Genomic DNA, 25717 nt, shown 5'->3' with positions numbered 1-25717 from the left:
GTTGGACTACCAAGAAAAGTATTGGTAAATTAGCTATATTAATCCTGCATTGAACTGCATCCATCTATTGAGCCAACAACGCCTCTCATGAAGTTGGTTTTGTAGCATGAAGTGGGAATTTGACATTTTTGACTGATGTCATGATTGTCTACCTGCAAAGTAGTTAAAACCCTGTCAGTTCCACTTGAAGGGACCTTAACATAAAGTGTTACCAAACAGTCATTTCCCATTTTGGATTTTTTTTATAGACAGACAAGACATCAGTCATCATTACTGCATTTAGGACCACTTGCATTAAAGGTGCAATCTGCAGTTGCTACATCAATATTTAGACTTTTAAATTAATGATATACACCCATTGATTGAGCATAGTTCAACTGTCATATCCCATCAGAACCCCAAATATGAGCTTAATAACTACTTTGTTTGTAAACAATGTAAATGTAAACAAGCACTGTATAGCCCCAAAACATGGTTAGAACTATAATATTGATATCATGAACTGTATCCATAATTCTGTCTGTGAGTTTACCAAATAAGTGGTGCTGTGTTTGTTATAGTTCACACCACAGATTGGCCCTTTAAAGTCATAGCTAAGGACGTAACACCTAATAAATAGCTAAAACAAACCTTTTAATGAGGAACTGATGTAAGGTAAGCATAGTTGACACAAATCCACGTGCCATGTCTCATGTCACCACTAGCGGTCTCCCTTCCATGTTTTAGTATTCCATTCTAGTTTGAATTACATTTTTTTTTAGAAGGGAGGGAGAACAGGTTCTCCATCTGTATACTCCAGAAATGTCCCCACTTATAGACATCTAACACTAAACCCTTACCCTAACCGTAGACCTCACCCTGACCTTAACCCTTATTCTAAACCTAACCATAAATGTAACATTTGCAAGCAGTATGACCATCTGTAAAGCATCTACAGATGGACGATCTGGACTATCCATATAAAGTGTGACCTATGGGGTAGACTAGGTGGTATAAAGCTACGACTGGAAGTTACTTTTTCATAGCAGGTTAGGAGAACTTATGCAGCAGCTTAGGAAAATACATGTAACAGGTTAGGATAATTTGGTTAAAGTTAGGAATATTCTTAGGGTTAGGGTTAGCTAAAATGCTCTCATAACCTGCTACGAAAAGTAACTTCCGGTCATAGCTAGTCTCCATCTAGTCACAACCATGTGATATAGACAAGCACAGAGAGGAGTTTATTCTGGCATTTCCTGGTTGTTGTCATCAATTAGATACATGATGAAATCAACATGTTCGGGACTAAGGGCTCGATTCAATCCGTTTCGCCGAAGTCCAGCACTCTAGTGCGCTTGAAATGTAAAGATCATTTCTGATTGAGCCGACATATGCAAGCCTGCAACGAGTTAAAATGTCCTTTAAATTTGAATCGTGCTATAGCGCTGAACCTTGGCATTAGGAATTGAACTGATACCTTAACTCAATTGGGCTGAGTTGAATTTAGTTGATTAGAGGAGCCTATTGTAGCCAGTTGACCAGCCTGACATCACCAGACAACAATTGTTTGTTTAATGTTTGTTTGTTCTTCAACAGGAGAAGTATGTGAGGTGCAGCCAGCAGCAACACTCGTCTGGTCTTAGTGTTTCTGCAGACTCCTTTAAGTCATTACAGCAGATCAGACTGCAGCAGGAGATCGCTGCTGTTAATGAGGATTAAAATAAGAGAGACAATTTGACATTAAAGAAAAAAGGATATAGGAAAGGCAATCAGCGACGCAAGGCTTCTTCTGAGGAATCACTCCATCCTTTGGACCGCTAGAGGAGAGAGGAGAGGCTTTATTGTTCCTTTAATCTTCTGCCTCTCTTCAGGGGCTTAAATTCAACGTGCAGCCTAATAAACAGCCAATTTATTACTGGCTGCAATGGCACAGCAGAGCACTACTTCCTCAGAGTGGATCTCTCCCAGATTGCTGCTGCAGAGAGTCTGTGGGTTTCTGCTAATTTCCCCTCCAGCCACTGTCAGGTAATCACCATGGAGAAATGGTGGAGTGATGTGATTCAAGGACACACACACACACATTCTGTACACACACAAAGTTATTATTTCAGTACACCAGCTCTCACAGTCTCACGTCAGAATTAGACACTCATCCATGTTTCTCAAACTTCAAATTTCTAAGTTGTTCCAAATGTGAAATTGCGAAGTGTTTAAAGTTAAGTTTAGGCATTATTGCCAAATGTTTTACTTCTTAGGCATTAAATCTGAATGATTAAGGTAAGGGTTAAGGTTTTCAGCTGGATTTGAACTTGCAACCTTTGGAATTAGAGGCAGAAGTTTACACCCATTCACAATCCCCGTCACCCTAGCAAAACAGAAACCTACTTGAAGGTAACATCGCTCACTGTTGCCCCTAGTGGCTGGTTTCCAAGTCATCACCTGACTTCCTTAGACATAAATGGACGTTGAATACTGACATGTATCCCGGGTGACCTGGCTGGTTTTTAAACTGTTACTCTTGCAACCTTGCAATTCTGTTAAGGGTTTTTGGGTAAAGAATAAAAGATTCAATCAGAAACCTGGATATGAAGAAACCCTTTTAGAACACATCATGTTTCCATACGGTGCAGCTGTGGGCTGGCACACTCTCCCTACACAATACAACAATGCTTCAAATGAATTCTTACTTCCGTACAGCTGAACTGAAGCAAGCCGTCTGAATTGGTCTTAGTCCGAATCTCTTAAACATCCCGAGATCAAACAAAACAATACAACATACAAACACAATGGTGCCTGAATATGTCTGCTCTCACATGTCTTTTCCTTTCCCTCTCTTTGGTCCGGAGAGAGAGTGAGTTGTGAACTGCATTAGGCTGGATTTCACTAAGCCTACTCAGGCTGCTCATGTGAAAGACAACAATGGAAGCCGTATTTGAGTGTGGAAAACCGAGTGCTGTTGAAATGTCCTTGTGCCTCTCGCACCGCAGAGAGGGGCTGCATGGGTTAGATCAGGCCTTTTAGTGGAGATTGGTGAAAATAGAGGGATTGTTGAGGAGGGAACATGTTCAAGGTCACAGTGTATTTCCTCTGTAATGCAGTAAGTAGGTATGCCGCATAAACTCGGCAACAGGTAGTAGTCAAAGTAATGCAATAAGGGGGAACATGAATGAATGAACAATTCATGTACATTGAGTGTTTTCTTCTTGCTGCTCCTTGTCTGTACTTGGTATATGTTTGAGGGTCACAGACTAAGGTCTCTTGTTAATTCTACATGATCATTTTTTAAATAACAGAGTTATTAAATTGAAAGAGAGAGAGAGAGAGAGCAAGAGAGAGCTGCAGCACTTTCTAGCCGATAGCACATGAATATTTAATAGTCCCAGCCAAGAATCTGTAACTACAAGGAGAACAGGCTGTCACTTCGTACTGAGTACCACGTCTACTGGAGCTGAGGCTTCTTCATAGTCCCTGTGTCTCAGGTGTGACGTTATTTTGGTTGTGGGGTGAGAGATGAGACGTGTCGGACTCCGGGTCTGCAGACACTGAGTGCTGAGTACTGGGTCCTGTTTGGTGCCAAAGATGTCAGATATCCCTGTTCTGCTGTACAGGGCTGACACAGAGTAAAGAGAGAAGGGAAGGGGGAAGGAGAGATAAGATAGAGAAATAGGAAGTTGATTGGGGTGGGGGATGAGAACGGGGAAGAGAAAGCAAGATCACACAACAGGGGAGCGAAAGAGAGAGATACATTTTCGCTTACAGTGGCGAAGGGGTGTCGAGTGAAGGACTGCGGGGAAAGGGTGTTGAGTGAAGGACTGCGGGGAAAGGGTGTCTAGTGAAGGACTGCGGGAAAGAGTGTCTAGTGAAGGACTGCGGGGAAAGGGTGTCTAGTGAAGGACTGCGGGAAAGAGTGTCGAGAGAAGGACTGCGGTGAAAGGGTGTCTAGTGAAGGACTGCGGGGAAAGGGTGTCTAGTGAAGGACTGCGGGGAAAGGGTGTCTAGTGAAGGACTGCGGGGAAAGGGTGTCTAGTGAAGGACTGCGGGAAAGGGTGTCTAGTGAAGGACTGCGGGGAAAGGGTGTCTAGTGAAGGACTGCGGGGAAAGGGTGTCTAGTGAAGGACTGCGGGGAAAGGGTGTCGAGTGAAGGACTGCGGGAAAAGGTGTCTAGTGAAGGACTGTAGGGAAAGGGTGTCGAGTGAAGGACTACGGGGAAAGGGTGCCTAGTGAAGGACTGCGGGGAAAGGGTGTCGAGTGAAGGACTGCGGGGAAAGGGTGTCTAGTGAAGGACTGCGGGGAAAGGGTGTCGAGTGAAGGACTGCGGGAAAAGGTGTCTAGTGAAGGACTGTAGGGAAAGGGTGTCGAGTGAAGGACTACGGGGAAAGGGTGCCTAGTGAAGGACTGCGGGGAAAGGGTGTCGAGTGAAGGACTGCGGGGAAAGGGTGTCTAGTGAAGGACTGCGGGGAAAGGGTGTCTAGTGAAACTCTGCGGGGAAAGGGTGTCTAGTGAAGGACTGCGGGGAAAGGGTGTCTAGTGAAGGACTGCGGGGAAAGGGTGTCTAGTGAAGGACTGCGGGGAAAGGGTGTCTAGTGAAGGTGTTGGGTGTGGGTAAAGAAGCGTTTAAAGCACATCAGACATCACAAAGGTAAGTCTGCTGAAACTCACAGCCAGTCCTTACAGAGCTGATCTCCAGTAGACACACACACACTTTTCCTCTCTCTCATTCCTTTTCTTTTCAGGCCATTCTGCAGTACAATCCCTCGTTCTCTGAGTTCCTCTGAGAAACAGACAGGGTTTAACCTTTGGAGAGCCTGCAGCAGATGGCTGTAGCTTATGTCTGTAGACCGCCTGAGAGACCAGAAGAGTCAAAGTGTCTGTGACCACCAGACACCAAGTCAGATCTACACTGCCCTGCAGAGATCCACGCTGGATATGTCTGTCTGTCTGTCTCCTGGGTCTCTGTACAGATTATACTGGACATATTGTATCCACCATGTGTGTTTAGTCAACACTAGCCACATCTGTATTTGCTTTTAGCCTTTAGTGGGAAGGTGTGGTGGGTAACCTGAGCCCTCTTTCTTGGCCAATGATCCCTTGAGAAAGAAGTCCTGACTCAATAGGACTTCCTTGTTAAATAAAGGTTAACTTAAAAAAATCAAATTAACTTTACGTTGGAACTCTTTCCACTTTCCAGGCCATCATGTCTTCTTTGCTTGTGTTTTAGCCTTATCCATTGCCATCACTGGGAAGGTGGTACATGTGTCTTGAATACACTCAGTGGTAGTTCCTAATGCTCTGCTCCACCGTAAAAAACCTAATGATATGTGTGGGTTGTTCAGGGTTGTTCAGGTCTATTTAATCTGTCTGTGTTTCAAGAGGATGTCTCTCTGTTTCTACCCCTATAATTTCTCTCTCTCTCTTTCTCTCTCCTCTGTGCTGTTGAGGCTGTACGTACTTTGCCTCTCGGCAGGGAAACCACAGTAGATAGTGTTCATGGAGCAGAGCTGAAGAAGTACTCTACTGACTCAATTAAACACTGTCATTTAGCCTTCCACGTCTCAACCACCCAATGGATTCTTTTCACTACACGACCTATCTTAAGCTTTCTCAAATACCAGTCTTTTCCTTACAATATTTTTCATATTTTCGATTTTTTTTAAATTGCATCACACAAACATTGTACAGAACAATATACAGATTTCACAAATTACAAAAGTAAATAAAGAAAGAAAACCAGGGAGAAACCAAAAAAAGTATATTACACCATAAACAAGTTACATTTTGACAAATACTGTAGACACTTCTTTAATAATTTGCCACTTATACCTTTCAGGGATGTTATATAATATTCTAAATCAATCAGAAAAATATTGAAAAGTTTTCATTTTATGAATGAAAAATTCACCATGTATCGACAGTCACTGTGCGTGTATGTAAAATAAAAAAGAACATCAAATTTGGCCATGTGTACAGGTTTACCCATCCTATCACTAATATATATTTTCATATCTGTCAATTTTCTACATGAATTAAAAATGTAGAAATACAACTATTAGATCTTCTCACTGTGCTTATCTCAATTCATTTATTTTCTTCATCTTCCACCCCTACGCATCAACCCTTTGTTTTCCTCGATCCTCTTCTTTCTCCCTCACTCATCTGTCCATCAATCTCTTCTACAGACACTGTGATTGAGAATGTGCATCATGAGAGGGAGAGCAGTTAAATCCTGTAGTCAGATTCCAGCTCAAGATATACAGCAACTACAGTACTGTCAATATCTCCGATCTATACCTGGACAGGGGAAACTTCAGCAGGGAAATATCCCACGCTAGTGCTTTACTTCCATCCACAGTACACTGGCTCGGTCACATTTCAGTATTTCAGCATATCTGTAATGAAGGATAAAAGACTAAACTTTAATAATTCATATAGGGAAGTGCCAAGGGGTTATACCAGGACTTGTTTCTCATATGGCCTAAATTCAAACTCAGAGGACCCCTCAGAACAGTGATAAAGTGGTCAGACACGGCAGGTCATCTACTGTGTAATTGGTTTCCATGCGTTAGAATAAGCATTATTAACCTCTATTTCTTTTAGTCTGAGAGAAATGGACGGCCATTTTGAACCAAAGTCTAATCAGTCTGCTTTTTGCTCTTTCTCTAGTCTCTGGTCGGAGGAGAGTTGTAATTCCCCTGATTTGTGATAATCACATGTATTACACTGTCTTGTATTCTCTCTATCTCCAGCCTGTTTCCTGACAACAGCTACAGCTATGGGTCATAATTTGGGTTTCTGGAATTGTATAACACTTCAACCAATATTTATAAAGCATCTCGTAGTGGAAGTGCTGATCTACAGTGTGATCAGGTCCCTGCTGTCCGTGTAATCATATTCAATATGACAGAGATCAGCTCGATTCAATCAGATCCACTGTTAGAGCTGTCAAATCCACAAGTAGCTCCCGGCATTTTACCTGAAGCGGACATTGCCATTGGCTGCACGGACTCGCATTAACATAAATCCCATGCAGCCTTGTTTACAGTTGAATGTGAGATGTAATCTACACCTCCATTAGGATGATAGAAACCCTCATTATTTAGTTGAATGATTGTTACTTTTGAGCGTCATTATCTCTATATAGCCGACACTTTCTCATTCTGAACTTTGAATGTGAGTGGGGTGGGTGTGGCTTAGTGACAATGATCGCAAGAGCAGCTACTCACCGATTTGATCGCTCCAACGCAGTTCCACCCCCACACTCCAAAACATCCTCTATGTGGGCCCCTGCTATCGTCGATTAACACTTGATCTGATTGAATCTAGGCTTTAACTCTGAGAAGTTTTGTGAATAAGGGCCTTGGTAGCCTAGCCTACAGTACGGATGGTGTGACTCAGTCCTAGGCTAATGACCACTGAGGTTATAAGGTCAGTAACCTTTGTATTGGTTCTCCATACAGTAGGTTAACCATGTGGAGACTGGTGAAAGGATGTTTATGAGAGGAGTCTACAGGGAACACTTAGGTCTATGTAAATGGAGTAGTAGTCTGCTACCCAAGATTCACTGCTTAAGAAAAATGCCTCAAGGTGTTTCTGTAGGCCTACCCGGTGGAACTGTAGTTCAAATGAAAAATAAGTTCCAGCGTATGTGATTCAGGTATTTAATTCATTCATCAATATGTGTTATTAACTGAACATCTTTCTGTCGGGAATTAATCCTGCTTTTGCCCCATCTCTACTGTTGTGTGTTATTCAAGTGGAGGAGTGCTACGGTTAGCCAGCCAATCAATTTTCATTAACTCAAACATCACAGTCATTAACACCTTAGGAATGAAAGCTTTTTTCAAGGACCTTAAAACAAACAATATAAAACATCTCTTTAAGAAATTCACACAAACAACTACAGTAAACCATGTTTTTTTTCTCTGGTCAGGTTGCGTGGTAAAAAATAAATAATCATGACTCCGCGTATATGCAATATATACATCAGATTTTGTGTTTGTATTTGCTTTGTTTCCAGGTCTGTAAACGAGACAAATTAGATCGAAGTGTATTGGTTGCGTACACATATTTGCAGATGTTATCGCAGGTCCAGCGAAATGCTTATGTTTCTAGCTCCAACAGTGCAGTAATACATAGCAACAGTATACACATATAAAGTGTGTAAAACAGTATGTAAACAGAACACCAAGACATTGTCACTATTCATTTCAGACAACAACAAAAGCATGATGGCATCCACAACAAAAGCAATACCTCAGTGTTGAGAAATTAACACTGTAAGACAACAGGGACTATCATGAACTGTGTAGGCCTAATGCTTAACTTTCACTCAAGTCACATACATCTATGAATAAACAAAATCTAATAACTTTCTTGTCAGATATCACACTGTTTCTCCCCCCCCTCTCTCTCTCTCTCTAACACTCTCTCTATATTAAAGCCAATCCACTGAGCTTCGTTTCAGCCTCTGTTAATTAAATCACTCCTGATTCTCTATTTATGTATTCTGCCAATGAATTATTAACCCAGCAGTTTTGTATATTATTGTTGTTTTGTAGTTTGTATGTGTGCATGCGTACAGCTGCCATTATGAAACAAACTGTTTCTTTTACAGACGCAAACTCATGTTTTATGGAGTCTGTCTCCGTCATATTAAAAAGCAATAAGCAATGCATATTTAGTCGTTTAGCAGAAGCTCTTATCCAGAGAAACATACAGCGACTCACAGCATTCATCTTAAGATAGCTAGGTGAGACAACCACATATATCAGTCATAGTAAGTACATTTTCCTCAATCTTTAACGCACATAGTCAACGACTCTGCATTTCTCCTTCTCTTACTAGCTCAGTATAGCCCAACATCAGATGTATGTCTCATATTGAGTCTGGGAGTGTATGGTGTGACACAGATACAGAACCAAAAGATTGATAGGCAGCAGGTAGCCTAGCGGTTAAGAGCGTTGGGCCAGTAACCGAAAGGTTGAATCCCTGAGCCGGCAATGTGGAAAAATCTGCCATTCTGCCCTTGAGCAGGGCAGTTAAACCCACAACAACAACTACTCCCTGGGCACCGTCAACGTCGATTAAGGCAGCCCCCCCGCACCTCTCTGATTCAGAACTGTTGAGTTAGATGTGTAAGACAAATTTTGGTTGAATGCATTCATTTGTGTAACTGACTAGGCATCCCCTTTCCCCCTACTGTGTAAACAAAGACATGCTAACTCACCTGCACACACGCACACACACACAAACAGTTTGTATTTTCTTTGGTCGTTTTTTGGAGTTGTTGTGGACTATCTTGAGTTGCACATGGGGTCCAGTCTCAGTATGGCCCAGTGGAGTGCTGAGCCCTTTCCTCCCCTCTCCCAGGACAGAGAGGGCTAGAGGGAATCTGACAGGCCCTGAGGTGGTCTAGATATGACTGGAGGGAAACAGCTCACAGTCTACTACTAACAGCCTGAGTGACCTCAGTTCAGCCTCACAAATGGTTCACACAGTCTGGGCATCCTACTAAAAACTGTCCAACTGATCTATCTTCAGATCTTAAACGCTCCAAGCCGTAGACACATGATGGTCTAATATCCACTGCTAAACACAGGCTTGTCAGACCGACCTCAATTGATCTTGATTAATTTTGTCTACGCTGTGTGGGTAATTTTGATATAACACAATGTAGCACGATATAAACAAACCCATTTGAAACATAAGCCAACTTAACAATACCTTGTCATAGAAGATAGCTAAACTATGTTTACTAATCTAATCTAACATAGCACTATAACCTCACCCAGTCAACTCCTGCAGTATGGGCTCTCCTCCATACTATATCTAAAAAGTAAAGCATATTGTGGTACAGGAATAGGAGATGTAGGGTATCGCTGGTGAGAAAGCCTGACAGTCTCGTCATCCATAAACATCCACCCTGTATTACCAAAGCAGCAAACACGCAATGTACCTAATAATTACACAACAGTACAGTATGCATAAATCATGCAGAACTAGCTGCAATATGTGTAAATACATTCATACACACACACACACAGTTCTAGCCCGATTGAGCTTATGTGGGATATTTCAAATCCAGTTTAAGACTGAGGTTAAGTTTCTTGTTAATATCCAAACAATATGTTCTCAACTCAAGGTTGGACAGGAGAGGGAGAGACACATCACCTGCAGATTGGGGTGACCATACTGCAGTAACAGTCGACTCAAGTTAAACTGTTGTACCAATTCCCATCATCATTGGTGTTTATATAAAAAATATTCAGGCATACAAGAGGGTAAAAGCCATACTAAGAAAAAAAGATATTGCATTTCAGTGATATCCAATCATGGCAGTTCTAAACAGGAGAAGTTGCTTCTGGCATGGCTTGACTGTTTAGTCTGCACCGCATTTTATCAAGGTAGCTATGTTGGTTTGTAATGATCAGTGTGTTATTATGAATGAAGTGATGAAGGCTGGTCACTGATCAATAGGATATGGAACTACTGTCTGTGGCACAATGGAACCCTGCCAAAAAACCTGTTCTACTTTCCATTCAGCCGTAACCCACTTCTCCCTGTGAGAATATAGCCAGGTAACCGATCATGAAACCGATTTGCAAGTGTGCAGAATAACACTAATGGAAAACTCACTCACTAAGTGTTTGCAGAGTTAACATTTTGAAATTTGAAGGTTTTGGGCAGGTTTACTTGGAATGCAACTTCAAAGTCTTATTTTTGCTAACAACCCTTGTGACAGTGTAATGTGGGCCTACGCAACATGTAGATATGTTTAGAGTTATGTATCCCATGGTGCTATACACTTGAAGGATGTAGTAGTAGTTTAAACTGAGTGGTCATCACCCCATCTTTCTACATAATAACAGAAAGACATGAATCATTCCTTCTGCCATGTCTTTTTAAGGAGATCGGATGTCCGATTTAACTATTTTAATTTTATTGTAAGAACAGTAGAAAAGTGTAGACGAGGTAGTAGAAAGTAGAGGGGCAGGGGTAGTAGAAAGTAGAGGGGCAGGGGTAGTAGAAAGTAGAGGGGCAGGGGTAGTAGAAAGTAGAGGGGCAGGGGTAGTAGAAAGTAGAGGGGCAGGTGTAGTAGAAAGTAGAGGGGCAGGGGTAGTAGAAAGTAGAGGGGCAGGGGCAGGAAAGTAGTGGGGCAGAGGCAGGAAAGTAGTGGGGCAGGGGCAGGGGCAGGAAAGTAGAGGGGCAGGGGTAGTAGAAAGTAGAGGGGCAGGAGTAGTAGAAAGTAGAGGGGCAGGAAAGTAGAGGGGCAGGGGTAGTAGAAAGTAGAGGGGCAGGGGTAGTAGAAAGTAGAGGGGCAGGGGTAGTAGAAAGTAGAGGGGCAGGCGTAGTAGAAAGTAGAGGGGCAGGGGTAGTAGAAAGTAGAGGGGCAGGGGTAGTAGAAAGTAGAGGGGCAGGGGTAGTAGAAAGTAGAGGGGCAGGGGTAGTAGAAAGTAGAGGGGCAGGGGAAGTAGAAAGTAGAGGGGCAGGGGTAGTAGAAAGTAGAGGGGCAGGGGTAGTAGAAAGTAGAGGGGCAGGGGTAGTAGAAAGTAGAGGGGCAGGGGTAGTAGAAAGTAGAGGGGCAGGGAAGTAGAAAGTAGAGGGGCAGGGGTAGTAGAAAGTAGGGGGGCAGGGGTAGTAGAAAGTAGAGGGGCAGGGGTAGTAGAAAGTAGAGGGGCAGGGGAAGTAGAAAGTAGAGGGGCAGGGGTAGTAGAAAGTAGAGGGGCAGGGGTAGTAGAAAGTAGAGGGGCAGGGGTAGTAAAAAGTAGAGGGGCAGGGGTAGTAGAAAGTAGAGGGGCAGGGGTAGTAGAAAGTAGAGGGGCAGGGGTAGTAGAAAGTAGAGGGGCAGGGGAAGTAGAAAGTAGAGGGGCAGGGGTAGTAGAAAGTAGAGGGGCAGGGGTAGTAGAAAGTAGAGGGGCAGGGGAAGTAGAAAGTAGAGGGGCAGGGGTAGTAGAAAGTAGGGGGGCAGGGGTAGTAGAAAGTAGAGGGGCAGGGGTAGTAGAAAGTAGAGGGGCAGGGGAAGTAGAAAGTAGAGGGGCAGGGGTAGTAGAAAGTAGAGGGGCAGGGGTAGTAGAAAGTAGAGGGGCAGGGGTAGTAAAAAGTAGAGGGGCAGGGGTAGTAGAAAGTAGAGGGGCAGGGGTAGTAGAAAGTAGAGGGGCAGGGGTAGTAGAAAGTAGAGGGGCAGGGGTAGTAGAAAGTAGAGGGGCAGGGGTAGTAGAAAGTAGAGGGGCAGGGGTAGTAGAAAGTAGAGGGGCAGGTGTAGTAGAAAGTAGAGGGGCAGGGGTAGTAGAAAGTAGAGGGGCAGGTGTAGTAGAAAGTAGAGGGGCAGGGGTAGTAGAAAGTAGAGGGGCAGGTGTAGTAGAAAGTAGAGGGGCAGGGGTAGTAGAAAGTAGAGGGGCAGGGGTAGTAGAAAGTAGAGGGGCAGGAAAGTGGCTGAAACGGGGCTCGAATGCACGTCGGAAAGGTTAACTAGTACGGCAGACTCTGGCACAGCGTGTCTTTATGTAGGGGGAAACGGATTGAATAGAGTAATTTGCCCTCTGAGAACAGAAGGCATTGAATGAGATCGGGTTGTAATAAACATGGTCATGTTAGAACGCTTTAATGAATGACTTAATGAAATGCAACAGGGGACATTGTCAATATTTTCCTTTGCTACAAGGCTTTTAATCTCGATCTCTGGAGTTGCGCGCACTCATACATGGCCAGATGGAACTCATATAATTAAAATGCATGTTCAATCTGAGATGCAGTCTCTCCAATATGAATAAACTCAGTATATATGATATCTTTCCAAGGGTCATTTTAGGGCAGATACATAATGATTTGTACATCCTCTGAGTCTGGAGGAAATCAAGGCCTCCTCTGACTTGTGTAAACAGTGGAGAAATAATCCCTAGCAGGTAGGACAAGGTGAAGCTTTTCTCTGTCTTATTGTGTCAAGGTCCTGAGTCTAAAGATATGTAAATCTATGGATCCAGCACAGCATGACTAAATCTTTCTCTGTGCAGTCAGTGTATACTGTAGCTATGTGGGTGGTACACACATGAGCATACACACACACACATATTCACACACGCACAAATGCTCACAAACACATACACACATATACATACACAAACACACGCATGCACACACATACACAAAAAAAAAACACATAGTTTATTACTTTACCCAGATAATGACTGATGGACATAGCAGAGGAATGTGTGTGTCTATCCCTGGTCACTGTTTGAACAGCTAAGACACTCGCAAAGAAGCTTTAATGATTGCAGCATGCACTGCCATGCACACACACTAGAGATGCAATGGAGTGTCAATGTACTGTATGCACTAGCACTGTGTTTACAATAAGGAAATCAACTTTACAAAAAACCAAACATACCCGTACTGGGCTGCCCCATTTCTACCCAAGGGTGAAATTGCCTTTTCATGAATTCCATTATACTTGGTCTTTGAAAAATTGGTTTTATCATCTGCGGAAATAATTTTTCTTACAAAGTGTGTTTTGATGATCTGTTGTTTGATGAAGTGTCTTGGCCCCAGAATCTAAGATGCTGGAAAACTGCTTCGTTTTTGGGGTTTAATTTCTACGCTCTGCAGACGATGATGAATGAAGGATCCTCTAGTTGAGTGGCATCGTTCAGGGACACCTGAGCAGACAGCCGTGGAGCCTGCAGCCGTGGAGCCTGCAGCCGTGGAGCCTGCAGCCTTGGAGCCTGCAGCCGTGGAGCCTGCAGTCTAGTTTCAAGTTTAATGTAACGTGCACAAGTCCAGTGAAGTGCCTTTCTCGCAAGCTCCAAACTCAACAATGCAGTAATCAATACAAATGTAATACTAAGAATAACATAAAGTAGAACAAACACACACACAAGAAATAAAAATAAGAAATAAGAAGAACATGAGAAAGTAAGTAAGCATTCGAGATACAGGGTCAGCTCCAGTACCATATTTACAATGTGCAGGGATACTGGATCGCTCGAAGTAGATAGATACTTTATAGGGGTAAGGTGACTAGAAATCAGGATATATGATAAACAGAGTAGCAGCAGAGTAAATTATGATTTCATGTGAGTATGTGTGCATTTGTGTAGAGTCAGCATAAATGTGTGTGCATGTTATGTGTGTGTTGGCGTGTCAGTGTGCCTGAGTGTGTAGAGTCCTGTGAGTGTGCATAGAGACAGTGCAAAAATACAAATACAAGGTTCAACGCAGATAGTCCGTGTAGCCATTCTGTTAGCTATTTAGCAGTCTTATGACTTGGGGATAGAAGCTGTTCAGAAACCTGTTGGTGTCAGACTTGCACCGGTACCGCTTGCCATGCAGAAGCTGAGAGAACAATCTATGGCTTGGGTGGCTGGAGTCTAGTTTATTACTTTACCCAGATAATGACTGATGGACATAGCAGAGGAATGTGTGAATATAGATACTTTTGTACACGTTTCCTCCAACATCTTCACAAGGTCCTTTGCTATTGCTCTGGGATTGATTTGCACTTTTCGCACCAAAGTACATTCACCTCTAGGAGACATAACACGTCTCCTTCCTGAGCGGTATAACGGCTGCGTGGTCCCATGGTGTTTATACTTGCGTACTATTGTTTGCACAGATGAACGTGGTACCTTCAGGAAATTTGGAAATTGCTCCCAAGGATGAACCAGACTTTTGGAGGTCTACAATTTTTTTCTGAAATCTTGGCTGATTTCTCTTGATTTTCCCATGATGTCAAGCAAAGAGGAACCGAGTTTGAAGGTAGGCCTTGACATACATCCACAGGTCACCTCCGATTGACTCAAATTATGTCAATTAGCCTATCAGAGGCTTCTAAAGCCATGACATCATTTTCTGGAGTTTTCCAAGCTGTTTAATTAAAGGCACAGTCAACTTAGTGTATGTAAACTTCTGACCCACTGGAAATGTGATACAGTGAAATAATCTGTCTGTAAACAATTGTTGGAAAAATTACTTGTGTTATGCACAAAGTAGATGTCCTAACCGACTTGCCAAAACTATAGTTGTTAACAAGAAATGTGTGGTGTGGTTGAAAAACGAGTTTTAAGGACTCCAACCTAAGTGTATGTAAACTTCCGACTTCAACGGTATCTATCTATCGGTTTATCAATCAATCAATAATTAATTGTGTGTGTGTGTTTGTGTGCATGCGCGTTCATGTCAATTCTATGTATGCGCATGTCTGTGTATGTGTTAGCCCCTAAAGTAATGTGCTAAGGTGGATTGGAGGTGAGCAGCGTCTGCTGAATGAGATGCAGCCATATGTTCCTGGGTTTGGATTTCTGGAGGGCATGTGTCGACACTATGAGAAATACTTTGCTGTACTGTCGGTCTACCTATGTGTGTGAGGATTTGTCTGAGTTTGTCATTTCAAACAGTTTGCCCGCTGTGCTCTGACCCGCCAGTAGGTCGTGGTATTATGCAGTAAATGTACCATAGCTACAGTACCAATACCTCACAGGCTGCCATGTTAGGAGTTAAGTCCTGTGCATAGTACACTGCCATGTGTCTGTGCTCATACTGGTAGCCTGGTATATGAATAAACCATTTGGGCAGAGAGGGTGGTCGTCGGGGGTCAGACAGGAGATCCCTCCCCCTCTCCTGACCCTTGGTAGGTGTCCGGTCGTGGTGTTCCAGGGGGCACAGGCTCTGGTGCCCAGTGCATCAGCATTCTCTAGCTTTGTAACAAACATAAAAAGTCTGAATCTTTTGAAGGGGGACAGAGACACTTTCACTGGGAATGATTTAATAATTTTGTATGGCCTTAAACTAATCTATTGCTAGCACCCAGATGGTATTTTTATTGGGCAAAGGCTCCGATAATTGAATGGAAGAATTTACTCACCGTCCCACGCTGAATGACAGAGTATCCCATGTACTATTTCACATCTGAAGAAGGGATAGAGTCAGGTCCTAGAGTCCACAAGTCTGGAAAACAGACCCCACAAAAACCTTAAAGATCAAATCAAATAGGAAATGCAATCAAATAGCCTTTGAGTGCATGTGTGTGCGTGTGCGCTTCTACATTTGTGCATTAATGCACATGTGTGAGTATGTGTTTGATTGCAATGTAAGGGAAAAACACCCTCCCCTGAATGAGTGAAATAACGCTCCATGCCAGAGCCTACTATTGGTATAACTAGAGTGATGGAGGCCAGATGGAAGCCACTCCTCAGTATAAGGCACATGACAGGCCGGTTGGAGTTTGTCAAAAGGCACCTAAAGACTCTCAGACCATGTGAAACAAGACTCTCTTGTCTGATGAAACCAAGATTGAACTTTTTGGCCTGAATGCCAAGTTTCACATCTGTAGGAAGCCTGGCACCATCCCTATGTAACAGTATAACTTTAGTCCGTCCCTTCGCCCCTACCCGGGCTCGAACCAGGGACCTTCTGCACACATCAACAACAGTCACCCACGAAGCATCGTTACCCATCGCTCCACAAAAGCCACGGCCCTTGCAGAGCAAGGGGAACCACTACTTCAAGGTCTCAAAGCGAGTGACGTCACCGATTGAAACGCTATTAGCGCGCACCACCGCTAACTAGTTAGTCATTTGACATTGGTTACACCTACGGTGAAGCATGGTGGTGGCAGCATCATGCGGTGGGGATGTTTTTCAGTGGCAGTGATTGTGAGATCGAAGGAAAGATGAACGGAGCAAAGTACAGAACAACAGTGTGTAAGAACACAGCCAAGACAACACAGGAGTGGCTTCGGGACAAGTGTCTCTGAATGTCCTTGAGTGGCCCAGCCAGAGCCCAGACTTGAAACCGATCAAACATCTCTGGAGAGACCTGAAAATAAATGTGCAGCGACGCTCCCCTTCCAACCTGACAGAGCTTGAAGAGGATCTGCAGAGAAGATTGGGAGAGACTCCCCAAATACAGGTGTGCCAAGCTTGTAGTGTCATACCGAAGAAGACTCAAGGCTGTAATCGCTGCCAAAGGTGCTTCAACAAAGTACTGAGTAAAGGATCTGAATACTCATGTAAATGTGACATTTCAGTTTATATGTTTTATACATTTTGAAAAAGGTACTCATTTAGGGGATCTGCAATGACCTTTTATCATATCTGGCAACCTTTCCTTTTGTAGAAGACATGGACCCAGTTCATTTTACAACTCCATAAACCAACCCAAAAGGAGAATTTGTATCATTATTATTACTATTTTTTTACTTTTTGTTTTATGATAGCTTTGTATTTTTTTTCTATTTGATTAAACTACTCATTGTATATCATGCCTGCTTAAAGTCTGGTTTTGGGGTCGGGCTCTGTTAGAGCGTGGTGGGGTTGGGGTGGGTTTGATTTGGTAGGGTATCTGTATGTTCTGCCCTCTACCTGTTCTGTCTATTATCTGTAGAATCATAAAAAAAAGTTTTTAATATATATATATATATATATATATATATATATATATATATATATATATATATATATATATATATATATATATATATATGGTTCCGCTATGGGGACAGGCGAAGAACCATTTTGGAACCCTTTTTTTTGATGAGTGTATGTCTGTATGTGTCTGTGTGAGGATGTGTTTGCAAACATGTAGTAAAGGAAGTCTGACAGTTAAGACAGATCTTTATGACACGTCATTATACAACTTAAACAAGTCCCATAACGCTAAGGAAAATATGACTACAAAACGGCGGCACAATGTCACACTCTTACCAACCCACATTTATCTCCCATGTAGACCTTTTAATGCTTTCTGGTTACATAATACTCTCTCAACTTCATGAGGTCAAGTTTTATATTGTCTCAGTATGATTGGGCACCATGTCCTTTCCCTGACGCTAAGGTTATCCAGCTGCATTTGTTTCTACTGTGGGAAAATCGAACAATGGAGTACCCTGTTACCCCATGCCTGGAATATCCCTACTCCCTCACTGTGTTTGTTCCAGAGCTGTCCACTAGTCTCTGAATCCATCATCGTCTGAGCAGTGCGCCTGCTGGGTCAAGCCCAGGCAGTGACACAGGATATTGGAATAGATGGGATCATATCCTGATTCCCCTTTCTCCTCCGGAGGGATACACCTTTCCATGGAAGTGCCACTGTGTTGACTTGTTTGCTCTCCCTATTAACAGATACTGTGGAGGGAGTCAGTGGAGAACTACAGCAGTAGCTAATGGCAGAATTTAAGAGTGAGCGAGAGAACGAGAGAGAAAAACAGAAAGAGAGAAAAATTTGGCAGCACAGTAGTTTTTTTAATCAGAAATCTACCTGTTGTAAAAGCCTACTTTTTCACATGATCTTTTTTGTTGTCTCTTGTTTTTGGCTGTGATTTGCATTAATGGGCTCCAAGCTGAGTGGAGAGAGAGACACAAGGGGGGTACAGAATTGCTACCTAATCAGTCAATTCCAGCTAGGTGTTTGTGTGAGTGTGTGTATGTGTATGTCTATGTGTACGTGCGTGTGTGTGGGGGGGGTATATGTGTGTGTGTGTGTGTGTGTGTGTGTGTGTGTGTGTGTGTGTGTGTGTGTGTGTGTGTGTGTGTGTGTGTGTGTGTGTGTGTGTGTGTGTGTGGGACATGTCTAGCATCCCAATGGCAGCCTGGGTAATGAAAGCATCATTACTATGAGTAAAGCTGGGGTGACTCGGCCCCTGAGAAAGTGCTTACTGAGGTCTGAGCGCAATGCCACCTGTCTCCACTACTCTGTCATTCTGCCATTAGTCCCAGGCTGTCTCCATGTTTACCAGATTACTGGAGTGTTTTGAATAATATAAGGTGACATAATAAACCACCCCAGCCGTGATCAGTAAAGTAGGGAGTTAAGCAGGTAACACAGAACTGAAACCGGCTGCGCGTGTGCGCCATCGTGCACAAATTTATTTTGCCCCCCCACACCAAACACGATCTCGACACGCAGGTTAAAATATCAAAACAAACTCTGAACCAATGACATTAATTTGGGGACAGCATTAAACATGTATGGCAAATTAGCTTGTTGCTTGCACTTGCTAGCTAACGTTAATTTGTCCTATTTAGCTAGCTTGCTGTTGCTAGCTAATTTGTCCTGGGATATAAACATTGAGTTGCTATTTTACCTGAAATGCACAAGGACCTCTACTCCGACAACAAATCCACACATAAAACGTCCAACCGAATCGTTTCTAGTAATCTCTCCTCGTTCCAGGCTCTTTCATCCTTTAACTTATATGGTGATCGCATCTAAACTTTCATTGTATTACCACGACTACTGGCAAAACAGTTTGTCTTTCATTCACCCACGTGGGTATAACCAATGAGGAGATGGCACGTGGGTACCTGCTTCTATAAACCAATGAGGAGATGGTAGAGGCAGGACTTTCAGCGCGATCTGCATCAGTAATAGGAATGTGTTCTATTTTAGCCTGTGGCAACACAGACGCTCGTTGGCATGCGCGAGCAGTGTGGGTGCAATATTTGAATAACAAGGATTTCTACATTTATTTTGCAACACTCGCGCACGCAACGTGTGCGGTCTGGTCAGCATGTAAGGGTTGTTTGTGAGGAGAAAACAGCTGCTGGATGTCAGTGACTGGCTTTCAAATCAAATCAAATCCTAACAGAACTTAATAATAATATATAATAATATATCCCATTTAGCAGACGCTTTTGTCCAAAGCGACTTACAAGTCGGCTGGGGCCACTACTTTTACATATGGGTGGTCCCAGCGGGAATCGAACCCACGACGCTTGGCGTTGCAAGCGCCATGCTCTACCGACTGAGCCACACAGGACCCCTAATAAGAGAGGCATCTCCATCTTGGTGACTGTACTTGAGACCTAAATAGTTGCATTAGCTCCCTCAGCCAATGCCTAGGCATCAGCTAACACAGTCTTGAAAGCAGACAACCCTGGTTCCATAGCATATCGGTCACACACAGAGCTCAGCAACCAAGTCTGTCAATCAAGGCATCTAACAGGACAGGACAGGACCCAATTCCAACCACACCACCAGCAGATAGTAAAAGGGCCCAGTGATATAAGTGTCATAACTCATCCCCAGCACCAGAGGATTTAGATGAGAGGGAGAGGTGGTAAAACACCTAATGTCAGGAGGGAAATGAGCAGGCGTTGGTTAACACACATTCATTCTGCTTTTGATGGGATTAACCCATTGGCTCATAGCCCTGCACCTTTCCGATGTGGAGAGAGAGCTGTCAATCAGAGAGAGCTCAACGTCTCCGTGGTTAGTGGCACACAGACCTAAGTGGCTAGCTAACACGGAACCCAAACCGGCTGCGCGCGCGCCATCGTGCTCTATCTATAAATGTATTTTGCCCCCCCCTTGCTGTTGCTAGCTAATTTGTCCTGGGATATAAACATTGAGTTGTTATTTTACCTGAAATGCACAAGGACCTCTACTCCGACAACAAATCCACACATAAAACGGCCAACCGAATCGTTTCTAGTAATCTCTCCTCGTTTCAGGCTTTTTCATATTTAACTTATATGGTGATCGCTTTTTCATCATTTGACTTATATGGTGTCGCAGCACGAGCAGTGTGGGTGCAATAATTGAATAACAAGGATTTCTACATTTATTTTGCAACATGCTGACCAGACCTGACATGTCCCGTGTGTCGCAAATTAAATGTAGAAATCAATGTTATTCAATTATTGCACCCACACTGCTCGCACGCGCCAACGAGCGTCTGCGTTTGGTGTGGGGGGACAAAATAAATGTATGCACCACAGCGCACGATGGCGCACGCGCGCAGCCGGTTTGTGTTCCGTGTAGGCATTTTATGGTAAATGCCACGTTAGGAGAATGTTGAGAACACCAATACACACTGACAGTACTGGACACAGTGCATATGATATCTGTGACATTACCATTTCAATGAATATGGTTGGCTGTGATGATTTGTTCGTCTCAACATTTTAAATTATTACCGCAATTACCTATTTATTACATATCACACACACAATGCAAGTGGAGAATTGCGATAGTATAGCATTGAAATAATAAATATGAATAGCTTACCTCACCCTTTACAGACGGAAAAACTATTTTCACGCCACTTCGCTACCGAAGTGTCTTTCAGGTTCGAATTTACGCAGCAGGTTAGGAAACTGAGGAAAAGGGTTAAGAAAATTGTTAGGGTTAGCGAACAAATCACTCGCGTGTCCCCTTTACGGTAATTAGGGGGGAACTCTCATCCAACGTTAGGGCAATAGCGGAAGCCAGAGAATCAGGTAGCTTGATTTAACTACCACTCCACTGTGTGTCTTTAAGTGGGATTCTCCGGCGCCGGGCGAGAGGAGGGGTTGGAGTGACGCTGGCTTCGATGCCTTTGGTGCTGAGCTGAGCAACGCTCTTCACCTGCAGATGAGAGAGCGAGGGGAGTAGGGACGGGCTTTCTACTTCTGAAGAGCTTACCACTGGAAGTGCGGAGCACAGGGGGAACAAACCAGCTATCACACCGCGGGGAAATTATACAATTACCAGAGAAGAAATACGAGCCTTTTAGCCTTTTCCAGCTCAAGCAGCCTCCGCTTGCTTGCAACGATGAAAACTGTCTCCATTCTCATGCTGACAGCAGCCTTACAACTGGCCACGTTTTGGGTGAGATTTCCCATTTTACTATAACATTATGGAAGTCTTTCGCTCCTATGCTGCTCACAGTGTTACGGAGCGTACATTTTTAGAGACGGTTAAAATGTTTTGGGTTGATCCTGAACTTGTTTATTCTATTTCGACTGACTTGTTCTCCAACACAAGTACTTTCTTTTCGAAGCGCAGCCTTTATATTTAATATTATTCCCCAACAAGATCTGCCATTGAATGAGACCTGTCTTTCGTTTTCTCACACAACACTCAACCTGGTCTCAAAGCATTTTGTATTAGCCTAACACAAATAATGTAAAGCGTAGGCTGGAGGAAATGATTTATGAATATTCTCACCGCCGCTTTACCCCTCAATCAAATTCTGACTGAATTGATGCCGTGCACTAGATACCCTTACATGGGCTATGTATTATCTTGTTACTTTCCTTGATATTCATTGAGCGAGTGATAATGGTGCGAAATGCTGTCTTTTTTAATTTCCTTATTTTAACGGAGCTATTAGTCTAACGTTAACTCGAAACCTCACAAATGCCACTCGTTAGCTACTTAGTCTATTAGGAATATTCAGCTTTTGTTTTAAGGAATTTCCTATCCTTAACTCGTTTGTTATATGAGCCAACTTTATTAAAACACATATTTTACTCATGTCCTATGTCCAGCTCCAAATATAGCCTTAAAGTATAAAAAGGTGAATGTTTAATTTGCTATACGTCAATAACTAATTACATTCTCCGCAATCCAGTAAACAGGACCGTTTTGGTGTTCCAAACTTGCTTGGTGTTGCCGGCTTATAGTAGGGCGCAGTCGGGTTTTGTCTTCCCCACACATAACTTGCAGTCTGCCTCCTCTAGCCCAGCGGCGTGTTCTAGGGTCGCTGGATTCCGCATTGTTGGAAAATGATAGATGCATTGGTATTTCCATGGTACGCTTGAATTATCATCGTCATTAGGCTACCAGGAGTGACAGATGTGTGGTATGGATATCACCATAGTACAGCTCTAAAGTTATTTAAATGGAGCTGAAGCTTTCCACTGTAACTAACGTGTATCACACACACTCAACTGGTGTGTTTGTGTCGTCTGTGTGCGTGTGGAGGGAGCATAATTTATCCCACACAATGAGCCCTCATTAAATTTTCTGTGCCCTCTGGCAGTTTGAGTGTCATTCCCAGTTAGTGGAGAGACAATTCAGATCAGATAAGCTTCCACCTGCTTCCAGTAGATACCTCCACTGCCCCCTGTAGTGAGGACCACGCCTGCTAGTACTTAGTCTACCGGGTCTACAGGATAAATAAAAACGACTTTCATGTATTGGACAAATGTATGTTGAATTAGTGTTTAATTCATTAAAAGCACATTTAAAATGTGTAACACAAATACTCAGCTGCACATTCAATCCAACTTGCTTTAATGCTGCACTGGAATTTGTCTATAAAGTTGTTAATAAAAACTGATCCCTGATTTGGATTGAATAGGGCTCAGAGTCCCAGTATAGAGGCAGACCTTTTGATGGTGGCGGAGGGAGATCTGGAGCAGGGTGGATCAGCTCTGCAGCCACCAAGGGAATACCTTTGTTGTGTGTGTGTGTGTGTGTGTGTGTGTGTGTGTGTGTGTGTGTGTGTGTGTGTGTGTGTGTGTATCCATGTCGGCCACACACTCCAAATCCCTTGAGTGCCCATATCTGTTATGTCTGCTCCCCCTTTCCTATTCCCAGACTGGAATGAATAATGGGGAGAGTGTTAGGTCAAACAAGCCTCGTTCTCTCCTGATTATTTGAAAAGTATTATGTTGTCTTGATATTCACTGCCATACAACTGTGTATTTATTTCACCTGAATGCCCCGGCAGCAGATAGATCACAAGCCCAGTGGTGGAAGGGGAGCCATGGTAATCTCTCTATCTCTCCTGTATAGCTGCTGCCAAGGCATGAGCACTTTCCTTCAACTTCCAGGGTCAGAGAAGCAACTGATTCAATGGATTCCATGTTTCTAGATGTCTCACCAACAATGTATTCTCTTTTCTCTCCCAGGGGACTAATGGAAAGCTGGCGTCCAAAGCCCCCTGCAGACCTGGCTTCTCACAAAGCTTTTACTCTGTGCTTATTTCAAGGGATGTACTGCAAGGCCGGAGCATACTTCAAGGTAAGTTCTTTAACTTTTCACTTCTCTCTTTCAGCGGAGAGAGCGGAAGGCGAGCGCACGAGCTGCTCCCCGCTTTAATGACAGTGAAAGGAAATCTGAATAATGGCGTTTGCTTCGTTTCTTGTGGTGCCTCGTGAGTTCGACTCACTTTCCGAGACAGAGCATGCCTCACTCCATCAAGGCTTGCAGTGGTGGAGTGAGTGTACAGATGTGCAGGGATTTTAATAGCTTTTTATTTGAGGTTGATTACGTTGTTACAAGCATTATTACATTATTTCAACATTTTATAAAAATACATTCACATGCATTGCACGCATATGGGCACACATGCACATACGCACGCCCACACACAAACACACACGCATACACACACAGGTTCCGTTGCAAAAGGCAATAGTGTGCTTTGTGGAGATGTTATTTTCTGGAGCTGCAGTGTCAGTGTATCACTTTTGCAATGCTGGGCTCAACACTGCTTTAGCAAATGAAAACACCTTTAATCTTCTCTTGTTCTTCTCTGGTTGTCTGTCAATGAATTGAAACAAATATCACCTTTTCACTGCTGTAGTGTTTACTTTTGAACATTCAAACACAATACCCCCCTCTAGCTCACTTTTATGAGGACATTTAATGCAGATGATCACGTTGGTGATGTGCATCATCCACCATCACCACCACCATCACCTTCTTCAACACCACCATCACCACCACCACCATCAGCAGCACCACCACCTATAGCACCACCCCCATCATCACCACCATCATCATTACCTCCAACACCACCATCATCACCAATACCACCACTACCACCACCATGTTTGTCTTGACTTTTAGCCATTTTAGCAATTACTCTGTGAATCAACTTAGTTTGAATAGCCGATAGTGCAGGAAATCGAATCGACATCCTGTGTCTAATCTCGCAGGGCTCCTGCCAATATAGGCTAATTAGAATCTTCTATTGATCCCAATGGTTTTACCTCGTAGCACCACTAAGCTGCATTGTTGTGCTGGGGGCCACACAATAGCTCTTTTGTGGGTCAGTGTGCTGTATCTTAGACAGCTGAACTGTTAACTTTTACTCTTAGAGGCCTGTTAGTCACAGCTGGATCCAGTCTCTGACATGCACTGTGATACTTCAGACATCATTAAGTACATATCATTATGCATTGTGATAATTAAGACATCATTAAGTATATATCATCTTGCACTGTGATACTTCAGACATCATTAAGTAGATATCATCATGCATTGTGATAATTCAGACATCATTAAGGAGATATCATCTTGCACTGTGATAATTCAGACATCATTAAGGAGATATCATCTTGCACTGTGATAATTCAGACATCATTAAGGAGATATCATCTTGCACTGTGATACTTTAGACATCATTAAGGAGATATCATAATTTTCATGTCAGATGGAATTATACAGATGTTTTTCTCATCCTTTTTTATTGGCGCGATGAGGGAATATTGTGTCATGATTTATACTGTTCTGTGTAGTTTAGTTATCATTCAAGGTATTTTGACATTTTTCTGGCAGAGGAATAACTCAATGGCGTTATAACAGTGTTATGTGAGTGTGTTATGGGAGGGAGTCGATGTGTTTGTGTCCATGCATTTATTAAGTATGGGTATGTGTGTGCTTTAGCTGGTGATCACAGTGGGAGTGAGTTAGATAAGGGGTCTCTGAATTTAGTCTTGTATTGGCTACATAGAGGCCTGGCTGAGTCAGCGAGTGAGAGAGCTGCTTGTGAACACGTTCAGTATGCAGCAGTGAAGTCATCATGCCAGCAGGGGGTGTCAACACAGTCGCAAACAATCACTGAGCCAGCCACAGGCCAAACAACTCCAACCTGCCATCACTGGTACACAGGCCCTACAACTCCAACCTGCCATCATTGGTAGACAGGCCAAACAACTCCAACCTGCCATCACTGGTACACAGGCCAAACAACTCCAACCTGCCATCACTGGTACACAGGCCAAACAACTCCAACCTGCCATCACTGGTACAC

General features: G+C 43.2%; 1 protein-coding gene across 1 annotated transcript in view; it reads left to right on the top strand.

Annotated features, from left to right (window-relative positions):
- The first annotated feature begins 21266 nt into the window (after nucleotides 1–21266).
- LOC135527997 (cadherin-4-like) overlaps nucleotides 21267–25717 on the top strand; it is a 577992-nt gene continuing 573541 nt past the window's right edge. Inside the window, exons 1-2 of the mRNA XM_064956738.1 lie at nucleotides 21267–21558; nucleotides 23589–23700. Coding sequence (XP_064812810.1) covers nucleotides 21502–21558; nucleotides 23589–23700 — 169 coding nt within the window. The 5' untranslated portion in view covers nucleotides 21267–21501. The remainder of the gene's footprint in view (nucleotides 21559–23588; nucleotides 23701–25717) is intronic.

Source organism: Oncorhynchus masou, chromosome 33 (genome assembly GCF_036934945.1).
Source record: "Oncorhynchus masou masou isolate Uvic2021 chromosome 33, UVic_Omas_1.1, whole genome shotgun sequence".
NCBI lineage: Eukaryota > Metazoa > Chordata > Actinopteri > Salmoniformes > Salmonidae > Oncorhynchus > Oncorhynchus masou.
This window is presented reverse-complemented; position numbering and strand designations above follow the sequence as displayed.